The following is an 18,934-nucleotide window of genomic DNA, read 5'->3' as shown; positions in this document are numbered from 1 at the left end:
ATCCTATTTTTTCTTCATCCAAACCTGATAAAATTGCTTGAGGCAGAAAGTATAACCCACAGACAAGCTCCAACTGTACTACAGTAGTTTCTGCTCTTATACAACAAATTATAATCACCTGGAATCTCCCTAGGAGATGCAGAAGAAACATTTTTCATTAATTTGTTATTTATAGCAATAATCTACTTGTAAAAATACTTTTGAGGAAACAGACAATTAAAGGCACATAATAATAGAATTACTAAGGCAAATGTAGAAATCAGTAGAAAGGTCAGGGAAACTAGAAACACCCCCCCTAAGCAGTAGTAGTATTTTTTATTGTAGTTAAGGCTAACACTATGAATTAGAATGCTTATCACAACTGACTCTAGGAAACCAGCTAGTGAATCTTTTCTACACATTAGAGATTGAATAATGTCTCCACCTAATGCTCTACACAAGAAAGAAACTTTCTTCGTTGTGTTCTTTCTTAATTTAACCAATAGTTTAAAGCATAGAAGAGCTTCCCTGGTGTCTCAGTGGTAAAGAATCTGCCTGTTAATGTAGGAGACACGGATTCGATTCCTGGTCCGGGAATATCTTCACATGCTGCCGAGCAACTAAGCCTGCGTTCCACGGCCACTGAGCCTGTGCTCTGGAGCCCATGTGCCACGGTTAGCGAAACCTGGGGTCGGCAACAAGAGAAGAGACTACAAGGAGAGGCCTGCACACTGCAGTGAGGGTCTCCCCTGCTCACTGCACCTAGGGCAACAAAGACCTGGCACAGCTGAACACATAAATTAAAAATAAATAAAAGCACAGAATGATACATTAAATCATAGTTCAATGAAAAGCATTCTTAGTCCAAGTGTAATGTGAAGTTGCAAGGATCAGCATGCAATGTCCTGGGGAGCTAACTTAAGGTGAGGATATTCTGAGAGATTGCAGAATGAGTAGCAATTCTTGATGCTGGTGGTTCCTAAATACAGATAATCAGCAAACTGTGGAGCTGATGAATCAGGATCTCTGGAAGTGGGGCCAAAAAGCTATAGTTTTTCAAAGTACTTGCGCTTTAATCACGTGATTGCACTGACATGAGGCGGGGCGTGGCTGCCTCCTGGTCCTTCTGCAGCCACGGAGTCCGTTTCAGGGCTGCGGCTGGGGGACAACCTGCCAGCAGGCACGGGGCAGTAACCGCCACCGACAGCGTGTCCAACTCTGTCGTTCTATAAAGGCAGCCCCGTATCTTCATAGAAAGACAGCTCTTTACCTTCTCCAAAAGGAGCTCATTCTACCTTGTAAGAACAGTGTACTTATTAACTTTGACTTCTGATTAGTTATATTTAGATGTTCGTTTCTTCTCTTTAAACGTCAGAGGAAAGGCATATGTTATTCTAACATTAAAACTGCAAGTATAATATAAAGATAAAAAGGAGATCAGCTGAAATGAACTGGCCCCTGCTAAAGGACAGGCAGCTGAGAACACTGACAGTGCAGTCAGCGTGGTACTGAGTGACCTCCAAGAACACCCTGCTCATTAAGAAGACAGTGCTTTTCCGTCACGTATCATACGCCACACTCTGGACGCATGGAAAGCACGCACACAAATTGCTCCCTACATTTCTTCTTTCTAGGATGCTTAGCAGCCCCTAGAGCACCTGTGGACTGCTGATGTGGAACCCACTGTGACAAGACAGTATTGCTCCCTGTTTGAAATGATATATGGGCTTGAGCTGGGATTCTGTATGTGTATTTTAATGAAGCCTATATTTTCTTTTATGGATGAAACTTCCTGTGTGTGTGCATGCCTGTCTTTCTTAAAATTTTATTTACTAGAACTAAAGAAGAGCCACTCTGCTGTCTTAACTAACGATTTACTGGCTTGCGATTCTCCACTCATCTTTCCTCTCAGGCACGTGCACGTGAATATACTGTTGCTCCCAGGACGAACTCTTTAGGGTAGAAAGACCTGTAGCGTCATGTATACCTTATCACACATCAGGAAATTTACATATGAATTTCTAGACACCTTTTCGGAGGACAGAATAGCAACAACTGCAGAACTTTCAAACTGAAAGAGACATTTGTCTTTAGCAGTGTGGAATAAAATAGGAATTCCTAAAGTCTTTCTATAGCCCAAACAATGATCACTGCTGGCTTCCACGGGATGAAACTTAACATCTCCAAATCTCTTTCAGATGTAAAATTTATCTTTAACTCTACATTAAATTAACATGTATTGAGGCTTTTTGAGGGACATCTGCGGTCTTTAATCTCATCAGTAAATACTCTGAAGATCAAAAAACCCAGGCAAGCATCTATACTGGAACCAGACTAAAACGTCTGGACACAAAACTTATGTGGAAGTAGTTCATAAACTTAATTCTGTAGGGTTGTTGCTGTTTGTTATTATTGCCAGCCATTTTGTCTTAAAAATTAACATTAAGTGTAAGTTTACTAATAAGAATAAAAAAACCAATTTCAGGAACCAGCTGTCTAGGCCAAAGGTGACTCCTGTGCTAGGTAATAATGATTAAGAGTGAGGCACTTTCCAACCATCCTGCCTTCCTAAAATCACTGCCTTATTACTACGACAATGACCAGAGTCACTTGGGCCCAGCTTCCCAACCAGGGTCATGCCAACCCCACACCCGCTGGCATTCGGGAAGGCCCAGCAGCATTTGCTTCTGTCACTGACTGTCGCGACTTTGCCCCTGCATGTTTGAAAACCCCCAGGAAGGAGAGAAATGGGGGGTTTTCTCTTCATATCTGGTAGTTCAGATGTTGTTGCAATAATTTAAAAATAGACCACATAAAGTTCATATGAAAGCCAAAGGGAGGAGCTGAACTGGAAACCTGACGGAATCAGCTGCTCGGATGCTAACAGCGCTGGAATGTAAACGCTGGGGGTGAGCTGCGGTCTGGCCATTTCCGCCTGAGATCTGCGGGGAAGTGGGGAACAGCCTCCAGCAAGCTGCATGTTTTAATGAAGGCTGCATTTTGTTTCATGGATGAAACTTCCCTTGTGTGTGTCATTTTTAAAGTTTATTTACTACCAACCAAAAGCAGCTTCTGCTCACCTTTAGGGCTTCCATGCCAGCCTGGATGACAGGGGCAAAGACGGTCTCATTTTCATTAGAGTCTGCGAACATCTCTGGAATCTGATCCAGTAAACTGTAAGAAATGAATGCGCAAGAGGCTTTAAATACTTGCATATTTATAACAAACATCGAGAAGTAACTCACGAACACATCAAGGCTAAATACACGTGGCAGTTATTTCACACTGAACACCTGTGGGTGAATCTCACAGGTCCCTCCCTCAGGGAACGATATCCTGGCATGGTCTGGCACCAAAATTCATGATCTGGTTGCAAAATTTACAAAAATCATGCTCTTTATAACTGTCACTTTTCTATTTACCACATTTCTGATCTCTTAGACTCTGAATTATAGAACAGTGGCTACATCTTCATTGAAGACGCTCATCCACGCACAGCAAACAACTCCTGGGCTGCCGTTCCAGCAAAGAGAAGGGATGGACAGGGCTGAGAGTGAGTCCTAACACATTCCTCATTTTAGATACTGGTCTGCACTGAGAGGAGACAGACCTAACATAGAGTTTTATAATCCATGTGTTAAAACCCCCTTGTTAATGACAAAACAAAACATATGTGATTGAATCAAGACATGAACAAACAGACAAGTGATGTGGGTCTAAACTATCAAGCACTTGTTACTTACTTGTGAATCACAGATTGAGATTCTTGATAGTTGACAAGGAAACCGTCCAACAGCGGAACAAAGACCTCGCTGACGTCGGTCACCACCATCATCTGAGGCTGGGCCAAATTACTCTTTACGTTGAAGAAATGCAGGACTTTGTTATATGTGATAAAACCAACTCGAATTGCAGAAGTTTCTTCTTGATCTTCCCTGTGAGAGGGGGGAAAAAACAGTTTGAGGCTCTTTCATAAATTTATGAGAGAGGTTTCTATGAGAAATTCAGTAAGGAATTTGTATTAAATTCAGTAAGGAATTCCATAAAATATATGGAAGATATGTTTAAAGTTTTGTTATCATTTACCAGATGTAGATAATACTGAGTCACAGTGGTGGGGTGGGAGATATTTCGAAAGTAAGTAAGTTGATAAAGAAAAACTGTTCTCAAAAATCTAGGTTAAAAAAATATTATGAATTTGTTTGTATTTTTCTAACATATTTATTCTCAAGCCATAGCAATTACAAAGTATTCCACCCCCACCACCATAAACAAGCTAGGCTTATTACATTCTTCATAAACAAAGCTCTCAGAAGTCACCAGAAGGTCAGAGTAACAGATGGCATATCTGAAGAAAAACACACGTTCAGATGACAAACGGGACAGCTATTTTATCAAGCAAGGACCTGCTCCTCCCCTGTGACTCGTCTTACCCATTCTCAAGACTCAACAGGAGAAGGGCTAGATTTTGAAAGTTATATACCATATAATGGAGAAGGAAATGGCAATTGGCTCCACTATTCCTGCCCAGAGAATCCCACGGACAGAGATGACTGGCGGGCTACAGTCCACAGGGTCACAAGACTTGGAAACGACTTGGCGACTAACTCACCATGCCATATAAACAAATATACAGAGCAAACACGTAAAACAACCACATATATGGACTGACGATGAAATTACTAGGGAACCATTTGTGATACTCACAACCAGACAGTAAAAGCAATACAGACTACACAATTGCAACAGAGAGTTTAAAATTTTTGCAGAATTCCAGGACAAGGCTCTACTCTTCCTGAAAGGAGTATACAGGTATGAATCTTCTCACTCAAGTCTGCACTGAGTAAATTCAGAGTTGAGCGGTCTGGACTCCAGTTATTTTCTCCCCCCACCCCTCCTGCTTCCTCACCCCTTTCTAAAATAACACACCTGGACACCACTGATGCTCTTACTAATAATTAGCAGTGGACAGAACACGGTGCTCAGGGATGGTGTGAGAACTACAGAACACGGATGCCACTTTCTCTGACCCTTAGATTTCAGTAAAACTTACTCTGCTCAGGGAGCAGCTTTTTTGAAAAAGAACAGCTCGGTTTCCAAACTTTGCACACGGCCTGAAGACTTCCCTGGTGGCTCAGACGGTAAAGCGTCTGTCTACAATGCAGGAGACCTGGGTTCGATCCCTGGGTTGGGAAGATCCCCTGGAGAAGGAAATGGCAACCCACTGCAGTACTACTGCCTGGAAAATCCCATGGATGGAGGAGCCTAGTAGGCTACAGCCCATGGGGTCGCAAAGAGTTGGACACGACTGAGTGACTTCACTTCACTTCACTAAAGAGTTACTTGAGTACAAGAGAAAGGGAAATGTGAAGTTCCAGCAGCTGGTCCCACCATCGACATTCCAGCAGAGTACAGGCTGACTCTTGACTTTAAATCCTCTTATATTTTTCTGTTTACTTTGCTGACAGCATTTGCTCTTCACTGTGGCCTTGATAAATGACAGGGCAGTTTAAATAGATCCTTATAATCTCTTCCAGAAGCACTTGGTAAATGTTTGTATTCTGGACTCTGGCAACATTTTTAGAAATGAGAATCCTTACCTTTTGTAAGGATGACTACACATACACAGACTCTTACACACACACATCCCCTCCACACCCTAAACTGTATGACCTCAGGCAACCATGACGATACCATACGGCATCCATGTTCCCTTCTTCTTTCCCTTTTCATTAGACTCTTACTCCTCAAGGCCAAGCACAAGTCCTCCTTCCATGGAACTTCCCTTGATGCCACCAACCAGACCTCATTTCCTTTCCCTAACTTCCTATAACTCCTTCTCAGTTGGCTCTTGGTGGATATTATCTTTCAGTTACTGTTTCCCGAATCCTTGACTATAAACCAATAAAGGTCAGGGCTCAAGGCTTATGCTCTCTGCTCTGAGGGTCTAGCACAATGTGAGGAATTAGAGGTCTTGTTGAGGATGATTATCATGACGGTGAAACACGTGTTTGGGATGGCAGGTTAGAGCCCAGACTGATAAACTGATTGTATCTTTTCCGAACTCCAGGTGAGTGATGTTGCGTTGGTAGCTTAAAATCAGCCTCCTGGAAGTATTTACACTACAGGAATGAGCAAAGAATGCAAATAAAGGCTTTTCTTATTTCAGAGCAGTTTTCCAGCACACCATTGGTTAAGCTCCTATTTCCCAGTGAACTTTATGTAAGAGAAAAATGTCCAGCAAATCATGAAGGGTATTTATTCTCTTTTAATAGTTAACGTGGAGTCAGCCAAGGCAAAAGACACAGAAATTATAGAGAAGAATCTGGATTGCTATTCCCTATTGGATTTGGACATTTTTAATGATAGGAAAAGAGTATCCTGGGATTCATAGGGTTCACTTAAATTCTAATGAACATTTTTTATAAATATCTAATCAGGACATCTCACATTATTACAAGATAGTAGGAGTAGTGTTTTCACTGGAACAGTTGTTCTTAAATTTGAGAAACAAAGAACTATGCTAAAATTTTCTTTTTCAACAGGATAGCTGCCTTGATAAACCATATCCAGAAGAAAATGGAATCTGTCTCTCCTTCATATTAATTCTATACAAATTCTGTAAAGTTACAGACAGGATATCATAAAGAACAACATGGTTTGTTCCTTTTTTCAATGACCCTTTCCCTCAACACTCGCCCCTATTATAATGGAATGAATCTGACAGAGCAACACCGAAGATATCAAGTAACCTGAAGAACTAGAATATTCCAAAATCAAGCATTTTGAACATATTAGCTACACCAGCATTAAACACAAACAACTCAGAAAGAAAGCCAAGAGTTTGGCGTGAATAACAAGTAAAACACTTCAAATCTTTTCTGTCCTTTTCCAGAAAAGTCAGACAGAGAAGTCTCTCACCCTGGCCTTACCAAAGATGCAAATTCAAAGCTCAATAGTAAGGAGCAGGCTTTCCCTTCTCAGAAGACTAGCTGAGAGATGGACATACCTTAGACACTCGTGGTAGTGGTGGTTTAGTTGCTAAGTCATGTCCGACTTTTGCGACTTCCTGGGCTGTAGCCGCCAGGCTCCTCTGTGCCCAGGATTCCCCAGGCAAGAACCCTGGAGTGGGTTGCCACTCCCTTCTCCAGGGGATCTTCCTGACCCAGGGACTGAACCCATGTCTCCTGCGTTGCAGGCAGATTCTTTACCACTGAGCCACCAGGGAAGACCTGACTTAGACATTAACCAAGACTTATACTGTGCTTTAAAAATGCTCTTTGGCACATTACCTGCTTTAATTCAAAGAATTAAACCAAATTGATGGCAATCATACCATCAAAAATATAGTTATACATACGCACACATACATAAAGCCCAAAATAGATTTCATGGAAGAAAAGAAAAAATAGATTTGTTTTAACCTAAAAGATGTGCTCAGTCATGTCTGACTCTTTGCAACCCCATGGACTGTAGCGCTCCAGACTCCCCTGTCCATGGAGTTCTCCAGGCAAGAATACTGGAGTGGGGTACTATTTCCTTCTCCAGGGGATCTTCCTGACCCAGTGATCAAACCCACATCTCTTGCATCTCCTGCACTGGAACGGTCGCTCATTTGTGCCTGACTCTTTGTGACCCAATGGATTACACAGTCCACGGAATTCTCCAGACTAGAATACTGGAGTGGATAGCCATTCCCGTCTCCAGGAGATCTTCCCAACCCAGACATTGAACCCAGGTCTTCCACATTGAAGGTGGATTCTTTACCAGCTGAGCCACCAGGGAAGCTCATTTTAAAAGATAAAGAGTACATGTGTCTCTTTCAATTCTGGTTTCCTCAGTGTGTATGCCCAGTAGTGGGATTGCTGGGTCATAAGGTAGTTCTATTTGTAATTTTTTAAGGAATCTCCACACTGTTCTCCATAGTGGCTGTACTAGTTTGCATTCCCACCAACAGTGTAGGAGGGTTCCCTTCTCTCCACACCCTCTCCAGCATTTATTGCTTGCAGATTTTTGGATCGCAGACATTCTGACTGGTGTGAAGTGGTACCTCATTGTGGTTTTGATTTGCATTTCTCTAATAATGAGTGATGTTGAGCATCTTTTCATGTGTTTGTTAGCCATCCGTATGTCTTCTTTGGAGAAATGTCTATTTAGTTCTTTGGCCCATTTTTTGATTGGGTCGTTTATTTTTCTGGAATTGAGCTGCAGGAGTTGCTTGTATATTTTTGAGATTAGTTGTTTGTCAGTTGCTTCATTTGCTATTATTTTGGGTGGGAGGGGGGTTCAGGTTTGGGAATGCATGTACACCCGTGGTGGATTCATGTCAATGTATGGCAAAACCAATACAGAATTGTAAAGTAAAATAAAAAATAAATAAATTAAAAAAAATAAATAAAAGATAAAGAGAAGGTATTTTGGCTTGAATAAGAACTTTTATGAGAATATTTGAGAAGTGGCAGGGAATAGCCAGCAGTATCTTTTTTTTTTTTTTTTTTTTACTTTTCTCCTATCTTTTGCCAAAGTCACATGTCTGCTCCAATGGTATATAAAAGTTATGATGACACCTAATAGCATACGCTGTATATCACCAGTGTGCTGAAAAGGCACACGGGGCTGGTGAAGTGACTAGACATGTGAATAGTCATGTGAGAAAGTAATTTGAAGCAGTTTGAGAGAAGGGGAGAGAGAGAGACTATTTTCAGAAATCAGAGTAGCTTTCACACTCCTCAAGTGTGAAATTCATATGTAGTATATTAAAGCGGCCCTGTGAGAGGTCTGTGATCAAAGACGTCATTTTCGGCAGAAAGTCCATCCTTGTGAAGTGTCCCTGAGCATGAGGTAACAGACACTGTAGTCACAACCGTTGGCAGGCAGCAAGGCCTTTTTTTTGCCCCATCTTCATCTTGCTCCAGCTCATTCTTCACTGCAAAATTCAGTCTGAAATCACCTCAGTGTTTTTTTAAACATCCCCACTGCTTTTCCAAACCATCTCCTTGAGAATATGATGACTTCAGCTTCACAGATACAAACAAAACGACTCCTGGGAGGTCCGGCACCAGCGCTCGCTCACGGGCACCACAGCCCCAGCCACACGTGGAGCAGAGAGGAGGGGCGCCCGAGCACTCACGGAGCCCTGGGGGCTGTGGACAGCCCAGCCCGCAGAGCACCCTTCCAGGACAGAGGCTGCTGATGTTCAGGGTATGGGGAGGGGCGGAAGAGATTAAGACTGGCGCACACACCAGGTTTCAGACGGTCTTCCACAGCCTCTTTTCTTCCTTAAACATGCCTTCCATCGCATAAACAAAGGCTTTCTCCCTGCTCCAAGTCTCCTTCCTAGATGCTAGGTCCAATCCTAAACAAGCTAGTTTGTGTAGGATAAAATATAGTCATGTCTGCTAACACACTTTCCATCTTTCCTTTTATGCACTCCCCCTGCAATGACAAGACAAGTGATGTACGCTGTGCCCTTAAGTCACAGGTCACAGAGGCAGGAAGGCTGCCGAGGGGCCAGACAGGGAACCAGATGGACAGAAAGAAATTTGGCCACAGAGCCGCAATGGTTGCCATGAGGTCAGTTTTCCTGCGTCCCTCAGAAATACCTACCGCACCAGCAACTATGTGTTTCCACTGGAAAATCAGTGTTTTTGAAAAGGGAAAACTGACTGCCAAGGCTTTTCCCGCCACACTGCTGGGATCTTCCTTACAACTTAGAATGTACTTCTTTAAGATTAGCTTTTGCTTAATTATTCATTTGTTTGTTTGTTTTGGCTGCACCAGGCCTTAGAGACAGCATGCGGGATCTTCGCTCTTTGTTGGGACACAGAAGGGCCTTCTTGTTTCTCAGTTGCGGCGTGCAAACTCTTAGCTGCGACATGTAGTTGCCTAACCAGGGGCTGACCCCGAGCCCCCTGCATTGGGAACACAGAGTCTTAGTCACTGAGCCAGCAGGGAAGTCCCTAGAATGTGTTTTGAATGTTGCTTACTGTGGCATTATTTCTTATCAGTTTTCTTTTTCTTCGTACAAAAGAGCACTCTGACTCTTTAAGGATTATTTGATGCTGTTTAAACAATTATCTAATGTCCCCATTAGCAAAAAATCTCAATGGGCCATTCAGCACTAGTTTTCTGGCCGATAAATTAATTCAGCAATATTGCGTAAGTTACAGAAAGAATGGAAGTTCCCTTACTTTGGAAGTTTCTCCAGCACGGTTTTCAGCTCTTCACATATGAGCTTCACAAGTCCATTCTTGATGTTACTATATGACACATCAATCATGAAGATGAAGGCTGGTGGGTTGGGAGGCTTATTCTTCTACATGAAAGCAAGCAAATCACACATATATAAAGTTCATGCGTTTCATCATCAAATTAAAGCCCCCAGAACTCTAGAAGGTCATCAGACCTCTCCTTTCATATTTTATGATACATCTGTGGAATCAAATCACTTTCTGGAACAGTCTCTGCCACTATAAAAAAGATAAAGCCTGTTTATTTTCCAGGCTGCAACCTGAGTCCCACTACTGAAGTAGACAGGATTATGACAGCTAGCAGAGAAGGTTCACTTTTGCAGGGCTCAGAAGACATTATGACCCCAACTGCCCAAAGGTGGGTACAGTCTTGTGGGGGCCTTGCTTATAACCCTCTGCCTTAGAGGAAGAAATGTGTCTGGAACCCTGGCAAACTGCCGTCAACAGTACAAAACTATAATTAGTGTTTGTTTTTAAAACTGAAGTTAAACTTCATAAACTTGATATCATCATGTTCAACTCTTCCTTTATAAGCTCTTTAAAGATATGAAATTAGATACAAAAATATAATTGTATACTTAAAAATTTATACTATATTATCAAATACTTACCTGTTCCTTACATACTTATGGTAAAAAAAAAAAAGTTGAATACTGGGTCTTTTTTCTATCTGCTTGAAATAATCACTGTAACATAAAGCAGCTGCTAAATACGTTTTGTAGCTTTTGGTTCCTTTACTGGCTGGTGTTCAAACAGCTCTTAGCAAGGGATTTGTCAGTTGGATTGTACAAAATATTTAGGAAATAGAACCACAGGCAAACGTCTTTTGTGACACTAGAGAATAAAGAATTAAGGCTAATTAAATCTTAACTTTAGGATAAATGAAAAATGTTCTAAATTATATTTTAATTGCTACAGTTATAAAATTAGGTGATAATATCTCCCAATTATCTTACTAATTCGTATTCGTCCTATATCCAACTATAGGGTTAGATGTAACATTTCACTTATAAAAGTCATTTGTTAAAAAAAAAGAAGAAAAATTGCAGGACTTGAAAACTACCAACCTGATTATTTCATAGTTTTGCCACATCCAGAATCAGACCAACAGAGAAATATAAGAATTTTACTGGACTTCCCTGTTTGTAGAGTGGTTAAGAATCTGCCTTGCAGTGCAGATGAGACCAGTTCAATCCCTGGTCAAGGAAGATCCCACATGCCTCGGGGCAACTAAGGCTGTGCGCCGCCACTGCTGAGCCCAGGCTCCACAGGAGAAGCCCACTCACCACAACCAGAGAAAGCCTGACGCCGCAACAAAGACCCAGCATGGCCCCAAATAAAACAAGTCAGAAAAAGAAAATAACTACTGCTGTCTACACGAGCAATTTTTATTGCCAACCTCTCGATTTCCACATAATCTAATTCCTGACATGCTTATGCCAATTTACACAGAATTAAAACAACAGTCATTCCCAGTGATTGAACCAAAACCTGAGACCACGCCAAACATGCCCTACCACTTTCACGTTCTCGCCGAAGTTCAGCATCCCCAGTTCCCCACTGAATGTCCTCCATTATCTCCAATCTACACATTTCAACGTAATGCATCCCTCTAACTTGTTTTCTGCATTTTCTTCATCTTCGTCATTTTGTGTGTTAGACACTTCAGTCACGTCTGATTCTTTGCGACCCCATGGACTGTGGTCCACCAGGCTCCTCCGTCCATGGGATTCTCCAGGCAAGAGTACTGGAGTGGGCTGCCATGCCCTTCTTCAGGGGATCTTCCCAACCCAGGGATCAAACCCAGTCTCCCGCATTGCAGGCAGATTCTTTACCAGCTGAGCCACCTACACAAAACTAATACATCCTTCCCTTAAGGAACATTGCCTTCCAACAGCTCTATCAGTAACATCACTACACATCAACCCAAAGGCTTGGAAACGTGAAATTAGACATGACGCTTCCTCTTCTTTCCATCAAGTTCCATTGATTTCTTTTTTTTTTTAATTTATTTTTTATTTTACTTTACAATTCTGTATTGGTTTTGCCATACATTGACATGAATCCACCACGGGTGTACATGCGTTCCCAAACATGAACCCCCCTCCCACCCCCCTCCCCACAACATCTCTCTGGGTCATCCCCGCTGCTTCTTTCACATGTTTTACCCCATTTGCCTCTTAGCCACCGGGAAGCGTCTCATCTCAGGCCTTAACACCTGTACTGGCCCCATCACTGGCTTCACCCACCACTCCACCCAGGCACCCCAGCGGGCTTTGTCCAGCCAAGCCTAGCAATGGATGAACTCTATAAGCTGGTTTACTGGATCGTCTTACTAAAATTGCTCTCTTGAAGCTCACAGACCTCCTGGATACAAACTACAGTGATCTGAAATAAAATCCAGCTCTCCTCAATCTCCATCTCTGCAGCTTTCAGCTTGGCAGGCCACTTTCCCTTTTTCAGCTGCCGAGGCACAAGGTGTCACTTCCCCTCCCACTTGTCTGATCTCCTCTGTTCCTCACTTTCTTACCTCTTCCAAAGGACACCTTCCTCACTCTCCCTACCACATGCTCCAGCACAGAATCTCATTTGCTCATTTTTAAGCAGCACCTCTCTATCGGCGACTCCTCAGGTTCCCTCCGCAGGGCGTTTCCTGCGCTCCCAGCCAGCATTCCGGTCAACTACAGCACAGCACGCCTCCCTGGCAAGGCCCCACCAGCACCTTACACTCAGAAGTGTAGACAACACTGCTCCCACTCCCGCTAGTCTTCCTCAAGGAACTTCCAGAAAGCATGATCCACTCAAACAATCCGGGCTTTACATCCCTCCCTCTCTCTGGAACCGTCCACCTCCCTTACCAGCCACACGGAGTTAACTGTGAAGCCTCTGCGGCTCCTTCTCATTCCAGTAACCAAATTTGGACCCTCATTTTCTTTCCTTTTAAAATTATTTTCAATAGTGGTAAAACACAGAAAACAATCTACCGTCCTAACCATTTGCGCTTCCTTGGGGGCTCCATGGTAAAGAATCTGCCCACTAGTGCAGGAAACACTGGAGACTTGGGTTTGATCCCTGGGTGGGGAAGACCCCCTGGAGCAGGGAATGGCAGCCCACTCCAGTATTCTTGCCTGGAAAATTCCACGGACAGAGGAGCCTGACAGAGTAGTCGATGGAGTCACGAGAGAGTTGGACACAGCCTAGTGACAAAACAAGAACAGCCGCCATTTTTAAGTGCAAATTCTGTGCTATCAAGCACACTCACACTGTTGTGCAAATGTCACCACTATCCGTCTCTAGCACGCGAAACGGAAACTTCATACCCATTTACAATCATTTACCATCCCCCCGCCCCAGTCCCTGGCAACCGCTGTTTTACATTTCTAATTTCTGTCTCTATGAGTTGAGCTACTCTAGGTAATTCATATAAGTAAAATCCTACAGTATTTGTCATTTATGCGACTGGCTTCTCTAAACATAATGTCCTAAACATGCATCCACGTTGAAGCACGTATCAGAATTCCCTTCGTTTCTCAGGCTCGCTAATACTGCATGGTCTGTACATACCACATTCCGTTCAGCCATTCATCCATCTACGACTACCTGGGTTGCTTCCACCTTTTGGCTATTGTGACTAATGCTGTTATGAACACAGACGTACAGATCTCTCTCTGAGACTCTCTTTTCAATTATTTTGGGAATATACCCAGAAGTGGAATTGCTGGACCATTTGGCAATTCAATTTTTAATTTTTTTTTTCCTGAGGAATTGCTAAATGACCCTCATTTTCTCTTGCATGTTAACTGGTTAACTACTACATTCACCAATCTCCCTCCTCTCAGGACATGGACTGCTGTCAGAATAAAGTACCCAAGGCACAATACAGACCCCAGCATTGCTCCTCTGAGGACAGGCAGCCTACCGAGCCCCCAGTTGGGCACCGAGCCAAGTCAGAAGGGTGCTCAGTGCTGCGCAACACTTGAATGAAGGCATAGATGGGTGGGTGGGTTAACAGCAACAGTTCCCTCTCAGCCTTTGACTGTCCTCATGGCCTCCTGAATTAATAAAATTCTTCAATGGCCTGGCATTTGAAACTCTCCATAATACTCATTCAGCAAACACATATAAAAGCATAAGAGATCAAAGCTATGCCAAGCCTAGTGGAACATAAAAGGATGGTCTGGTCTCAAAACAACTTCCCAGCTTTACTTCCTATCATGCCCCCAAACACATTCCTCCAATTTAAGTGTTTGCCATTTTCAAAACATTTTCTATCCAGAAGTCACAACCTAGTGGGCCTGGGCCAAGAAAAATATTTCCTTGCCGGGAAAAACTATTTTGTTTGGCACAGTGTTTTTTAAAAATATTTGAATGTGATTGTGTTTTGGGGGAAAGAGGAATATACTCTCCAATTATTCTAGTCCCTCTACCAGGGCCCCACTGTTCATCTGCAAAACCCACCTCATCCCCAAAAGTGCTAACTCGCTTCAGTCGCATGGACTCTGTGCGACCCTATGGACTGTGGCCTGCCAGGCTCCTCTGTCCATGGGATTCTCCCAGCAAGAGTGCTGGAGTGGGCTGCCCAAAGGACCTGGAGTAAGCTGCACAGACACCTGAGAAGCTGCTTCCGCTCACCACTTAGTTTCCCCTTCCGTTTTCACATGTCCATCCTCTGCTCAAATGGCACTTACTTTCTAAAGCCCTTCTTCAATCCTCTCCAAATGAGAAATGATTGCTCATCTGTTTTCTCATGGCACTCCGATTATTCACCTCTCATAGCATTTCCATTTGGATTTATAATTATGTACTTTTCTTATCAGGTCTCTGTGCATGGGAAGGACTGAGATTGGGTTCAAATCCTTGCTAGTTTGGGAATTACAACCAATGAGCCTTGGACATATTAGGTATAATACAAATGTCAAAGTGAACCAAAATTAAATGGAGAAACTACATTAAAAAAAAAAAAACAACAAAAAACTACTCATTTAGAATGAAAGTTTACCTTCCAGGTACACTATATGCATAGATAGATATATTCCGTAAACTTCGAGGTAAAAAACTTCCAGTTATGAGACAGAGCTGGGTCTTTTCTTCTAAGAAAACTATACGGTGATTTTGCAAATACATGCCAACATATCCACAGCACACAGATAGGGAACAGGGGCTGTGTGGTCACACAGACGTGGTTGCCGGTCTGGCCCCATCATTTTCTATATGTATGGCCTGAGGTTGGCACTTAAGGTCTCTAAGCCTCAGTTTCCCCACATGATGGTGGTAACTAACCACATGAGTTCGCTGGGAGAACTGCATGATACAATACGGAGAAAGCACTTAGCACAGAGCATCGCTCACAGTGAATGCTATGAGTGCTGATTTTATTATCTAAAGTTGGCATTAAGATAAACTCAAAGGAATAGTAAAAATGTGATTTTGTAATTCTCCTGTAAGTTTGTATGGTGTTAAAAAATACACATACAAATTAAAGATTTTTTTTTTTAATGTGGACCATTTTTTTAACATCTTTATTAACTTTGTTACAATATTGCTTCTGTTTTTTTATGTTTTGGTTTTGGGCATGTAGAATCTTTAGCCCCCTGACCAGGAACTGACCCACACTTCCTGCATTGGAAGGTGAAGTCTTAACCACTGAACTGGCAGGGAAGTCACATACAAATTAAATACGCTCATACAAATTTGGACGATTTCATCATCCAAATCCCTAAGGCAATTCATTATTATACTTCATTTACATTTTAAGTTATAATTAAATTTTAAGATATTAAGAGCATCTTTTTATTAGGAACCTTATTTGGAATAACAAAAGGAACATTAAGCTTATTTTTAAAAACTCTTTGAAATGTACAGTTTTTATTTGGTTCCTTGCCCGCTGTGTGAGATTTCCCATCAATGAGATGTCTGGAGCATTTCCACATAGCAGAGTTTGAAGATACTGAGACTTTTGTTCCCAGAAATAGATTTGACTCCCTGCCTAGGTTTCTACTAAAAAAGCAGAAAATCAAGATAATATAGCCTTTTTGGCAGAGAACTGGAAACTCGGAGCATAGTTAGATTTATACTCCAGCTGCAAAGATCAGTGAATAAATTTTCTGTCACTAGGTTACAATAGCTCTATTATATTTAATTAGAACTTCAAATGTTTCTGTTCTGCCTAATCCTTTTCCTTCAGTCAGTTAAAGGACAAATAAGCTGTCCAAAAGCAACTGGTACTCTAGGACATCTTTTTGGTGTGAAATAAATCATTTGTACCAAAAAATGTTTTCACATTTCCCCTAAATATGTTCCAATGTTACACATAAAACTAATAGAGCCTGAACTCTTCTCTGATAACTAGGTCTATGTCATGTGTGAAAAACTCATATAACACACTAAAATACATGAAAAAGGCATATTAATCGGAAAACATTTTTAAATTCACTCAGTTGGAAAAACTTCTAATTAGGAACAATGTTCTTTGCAATTTTTACTCAACACAATGTGGGCTGGCCCCCTAGCACATATCTACGGAAGACGTCTGTGGGTCAGAGGCCGTTTCCTGAGGACTGGGCCCTCGGGAGCACTCGTTTTTGGAAGGGGAAGTAAGTCAGAATGACTGTTTCTTCAAGTCTACACATAGCACTTCAGATGCAAGCTGAAACTTGAAGTGACATCTAAGAAGATGTTTTCAAACCATGCAAGAATTTTAAAGACCTGCAAGATACCCATAATGATGTCACTATCACTAGGAGGTTGGAGAAGGGAAACAGCTGGTCCGGGGAGTAGGGACACACTTGCAAATTCATTTCCTCATCCACTGACTCACTTGCCCACCTGTCCGCACACACTGATCAGCTGCCTACCCCGCAGCAGGAACTGTGGTAGCTGCCGTAAGGACAGCTGGTGGCCCAGTGGTTAAGAATCCACCTGCCAGGGCAGGGAACCCGGGCTCAATCCCTGGTCTGGGAAGATCCCACATGCCACAAAGCAACTAAACCCGTGTGCCGAAACTACTGAAGCTCACGCACCCAGAGCCTGGGCTCCGCAACAGAGAAGCCAGCACAGTGAGGCGCCCTCACATCCCATCTGGAGAGTGGCGCCCACTCGCCGCAACTAGAGAACGCCCTGGGAGCAACGACGACTCAGCACAGCCAGAAATCTAGCAATCAAATTCAAAAAAGCTAATATATTTAAAAAAAAAACATAGCGAGGACAGATTCTTGTTCCCAATGATATCAGAATCTAGGAAGAGGGAAAACATAGGAAGATTTAAATTCTGTGGGGATAACTGCTAAGACAGACACACGGACCAAATTACGTGGAAGACAAATCAGAACATTTAGTAAATAACAACCACGATGAAGTCAGAGAAGGTCAGAGAAAGTCAGAGAGACACTCACATAAAATAAAATTTCAGCCAGAGATTAGAGAATAAGTAGGAATTTGCTGGGTGGGATATGTATTTCATCTCCTGTAACAGGGGGATGAAAATGCAGTCAAAGTCAAAAGAACATCTTAGATACAAGCATGGAGTTGAGCAGAGGAGTGATCCTTTCAGGGTATGGGAGCCAGAGTTTTGTACAATTGAAGCTGCAGCTGAGGTGAGAGCTAATGGTCTTATAAGGAAACAAACTTTTGAATTTAATTTTTTAGATTGAGGCAGTAGGAGGAGTCTCACAGTTACATTTTAAAGCAAGGAAGCCAGAGGACAGGATCCCGGGCTGCTGAAATAATCTAAGGGCGATTCTGAGAGCCTAACTTACGGTGGTGCCAGCGGGAGTGGAGAAGAGAGCCAGAGAAACGCGTCAATAGCCTTGCTGACCATACTGGCTGACCTTCAGCCTGAGAAGGGAGATTCTTTGGGGATGACTGACCAAACAAATAGGGCAGAGGGCCTGTAGGGAACTGCTGCATTAAGAACCTAGCATATTCTCTCTTAAAGGGACATAAAAATGGAATTATTATTTTTTTTCTTCCTGTCACTGCAGTGGATGGTCTGGCTGTTTAATCACATTAACAGCCTAGACGGCTTGATCTGTGTCTTAGGGATTTCTACTTCCCCACGGCACCACTCAAATGCTTTGGTTGTGAATTAAGAGTCAGTTCATTAAACATGAAAGTTATTCACTTGTATCTGATATCCATATATAAACACTGTTAGTCCTGGGAGCACTTACCCTGCAGTAATCCAAAGTAGCAACATATTCATATGATCCTAGAGATAACTCTGGCTTCTCATAGTGGTCCAGTCTTCTTCCGATGTGATCCAGATGTTGGAAATAGAATGGTGGAACTAATAAAAACAAAATAGGAAAGGGAATCTTTTGTTTTTACAACACAGACAATTTAGTAAGTTCTCAAAGTTTATTATGGGAGGAAAGGAGTTAGTATGAGATTTTAAAAAGGCATTTTAAAGCTGGAATGTAGCATATTCTAAAAATCCACTAGTCTTTCTTTCCAGTCTTGGAAAGAATGAGGGTTTTCTAAAATATCTTCCTGACCCTCCTGCAAGTTACTGATGACAAAGAATATTAATGGTCTGGATCATTACAGAGAAGCAGCAGATAAAAGCAGAGGAGTTTTTAAATCGTCACAACCAAAAGTTAATTCTCCCTATTTAATTACCTTTTCTCAAAGGAATTCTAACTTTCAAACTATTTAAATTTTCAATACCCCAGCAAATATACATTGGTTATTTGGACTATACTATTAGC

At 42.2% G+C, this 18,934-nt stretch overlaps 1 protein-coding gene across 2 annotated transcripts in view; it reads right to left on the bottom strand.

Moving 5' to 3' along the window:
- The window catches only part of SEC24D (SEC24 homolog D, COPII coat complex component), a 113,752-nt gene that overhangs the window by 24,732 nt on the left and 70,086 nt on the right, over positions 1–18,934 (bottom strand). For both annotated transcript variants that reach the window (XM_040237393.1, XM_040237394.1), the window contains exons 9-12: positions 18,398–18,513; positions 10,170–10,294; positions 3,723–3,914; positions 3,060–3,153 (exon numbers count right to left, since the gene is read on the bottom strand). In XM_040237393.1, coding sequence (XP_040093327.1) covers positions 3,060–3,153; positions 3,723–3,914; positions 10,170–10,294; positions 18,398–18,513 — 527 coding nt within the window. The remainder of the gene's footprint in view (positions 1–3,059; positions 3,154–3,722; positions 3,915–10,169; positions 10,295–18,397; positions 18,514–18,934) is intronic.

The sequence above is a fragment of the Oryx dammah genome, unplaced genomic scaffold, assembly GCF_014754425.2.
Source record: "Oryx dammah isolate SB20612 unplaced genomic scaffold, SCBI_Odam_1.1 HiC_scaffold_3, whole genome shotgun sequence".
Taxonomy (NCBI): Eukaryota; Metazoa; Chordata; class Mammalia; order Artiodactyla; family Bovidae; genus Oryx; species Oryx dammah.
The sequence above is the reverse complement of the archived record's forward strand: the minus strand, read 5'-3'. Positions and strand labels throughout refer to the sequence as shown.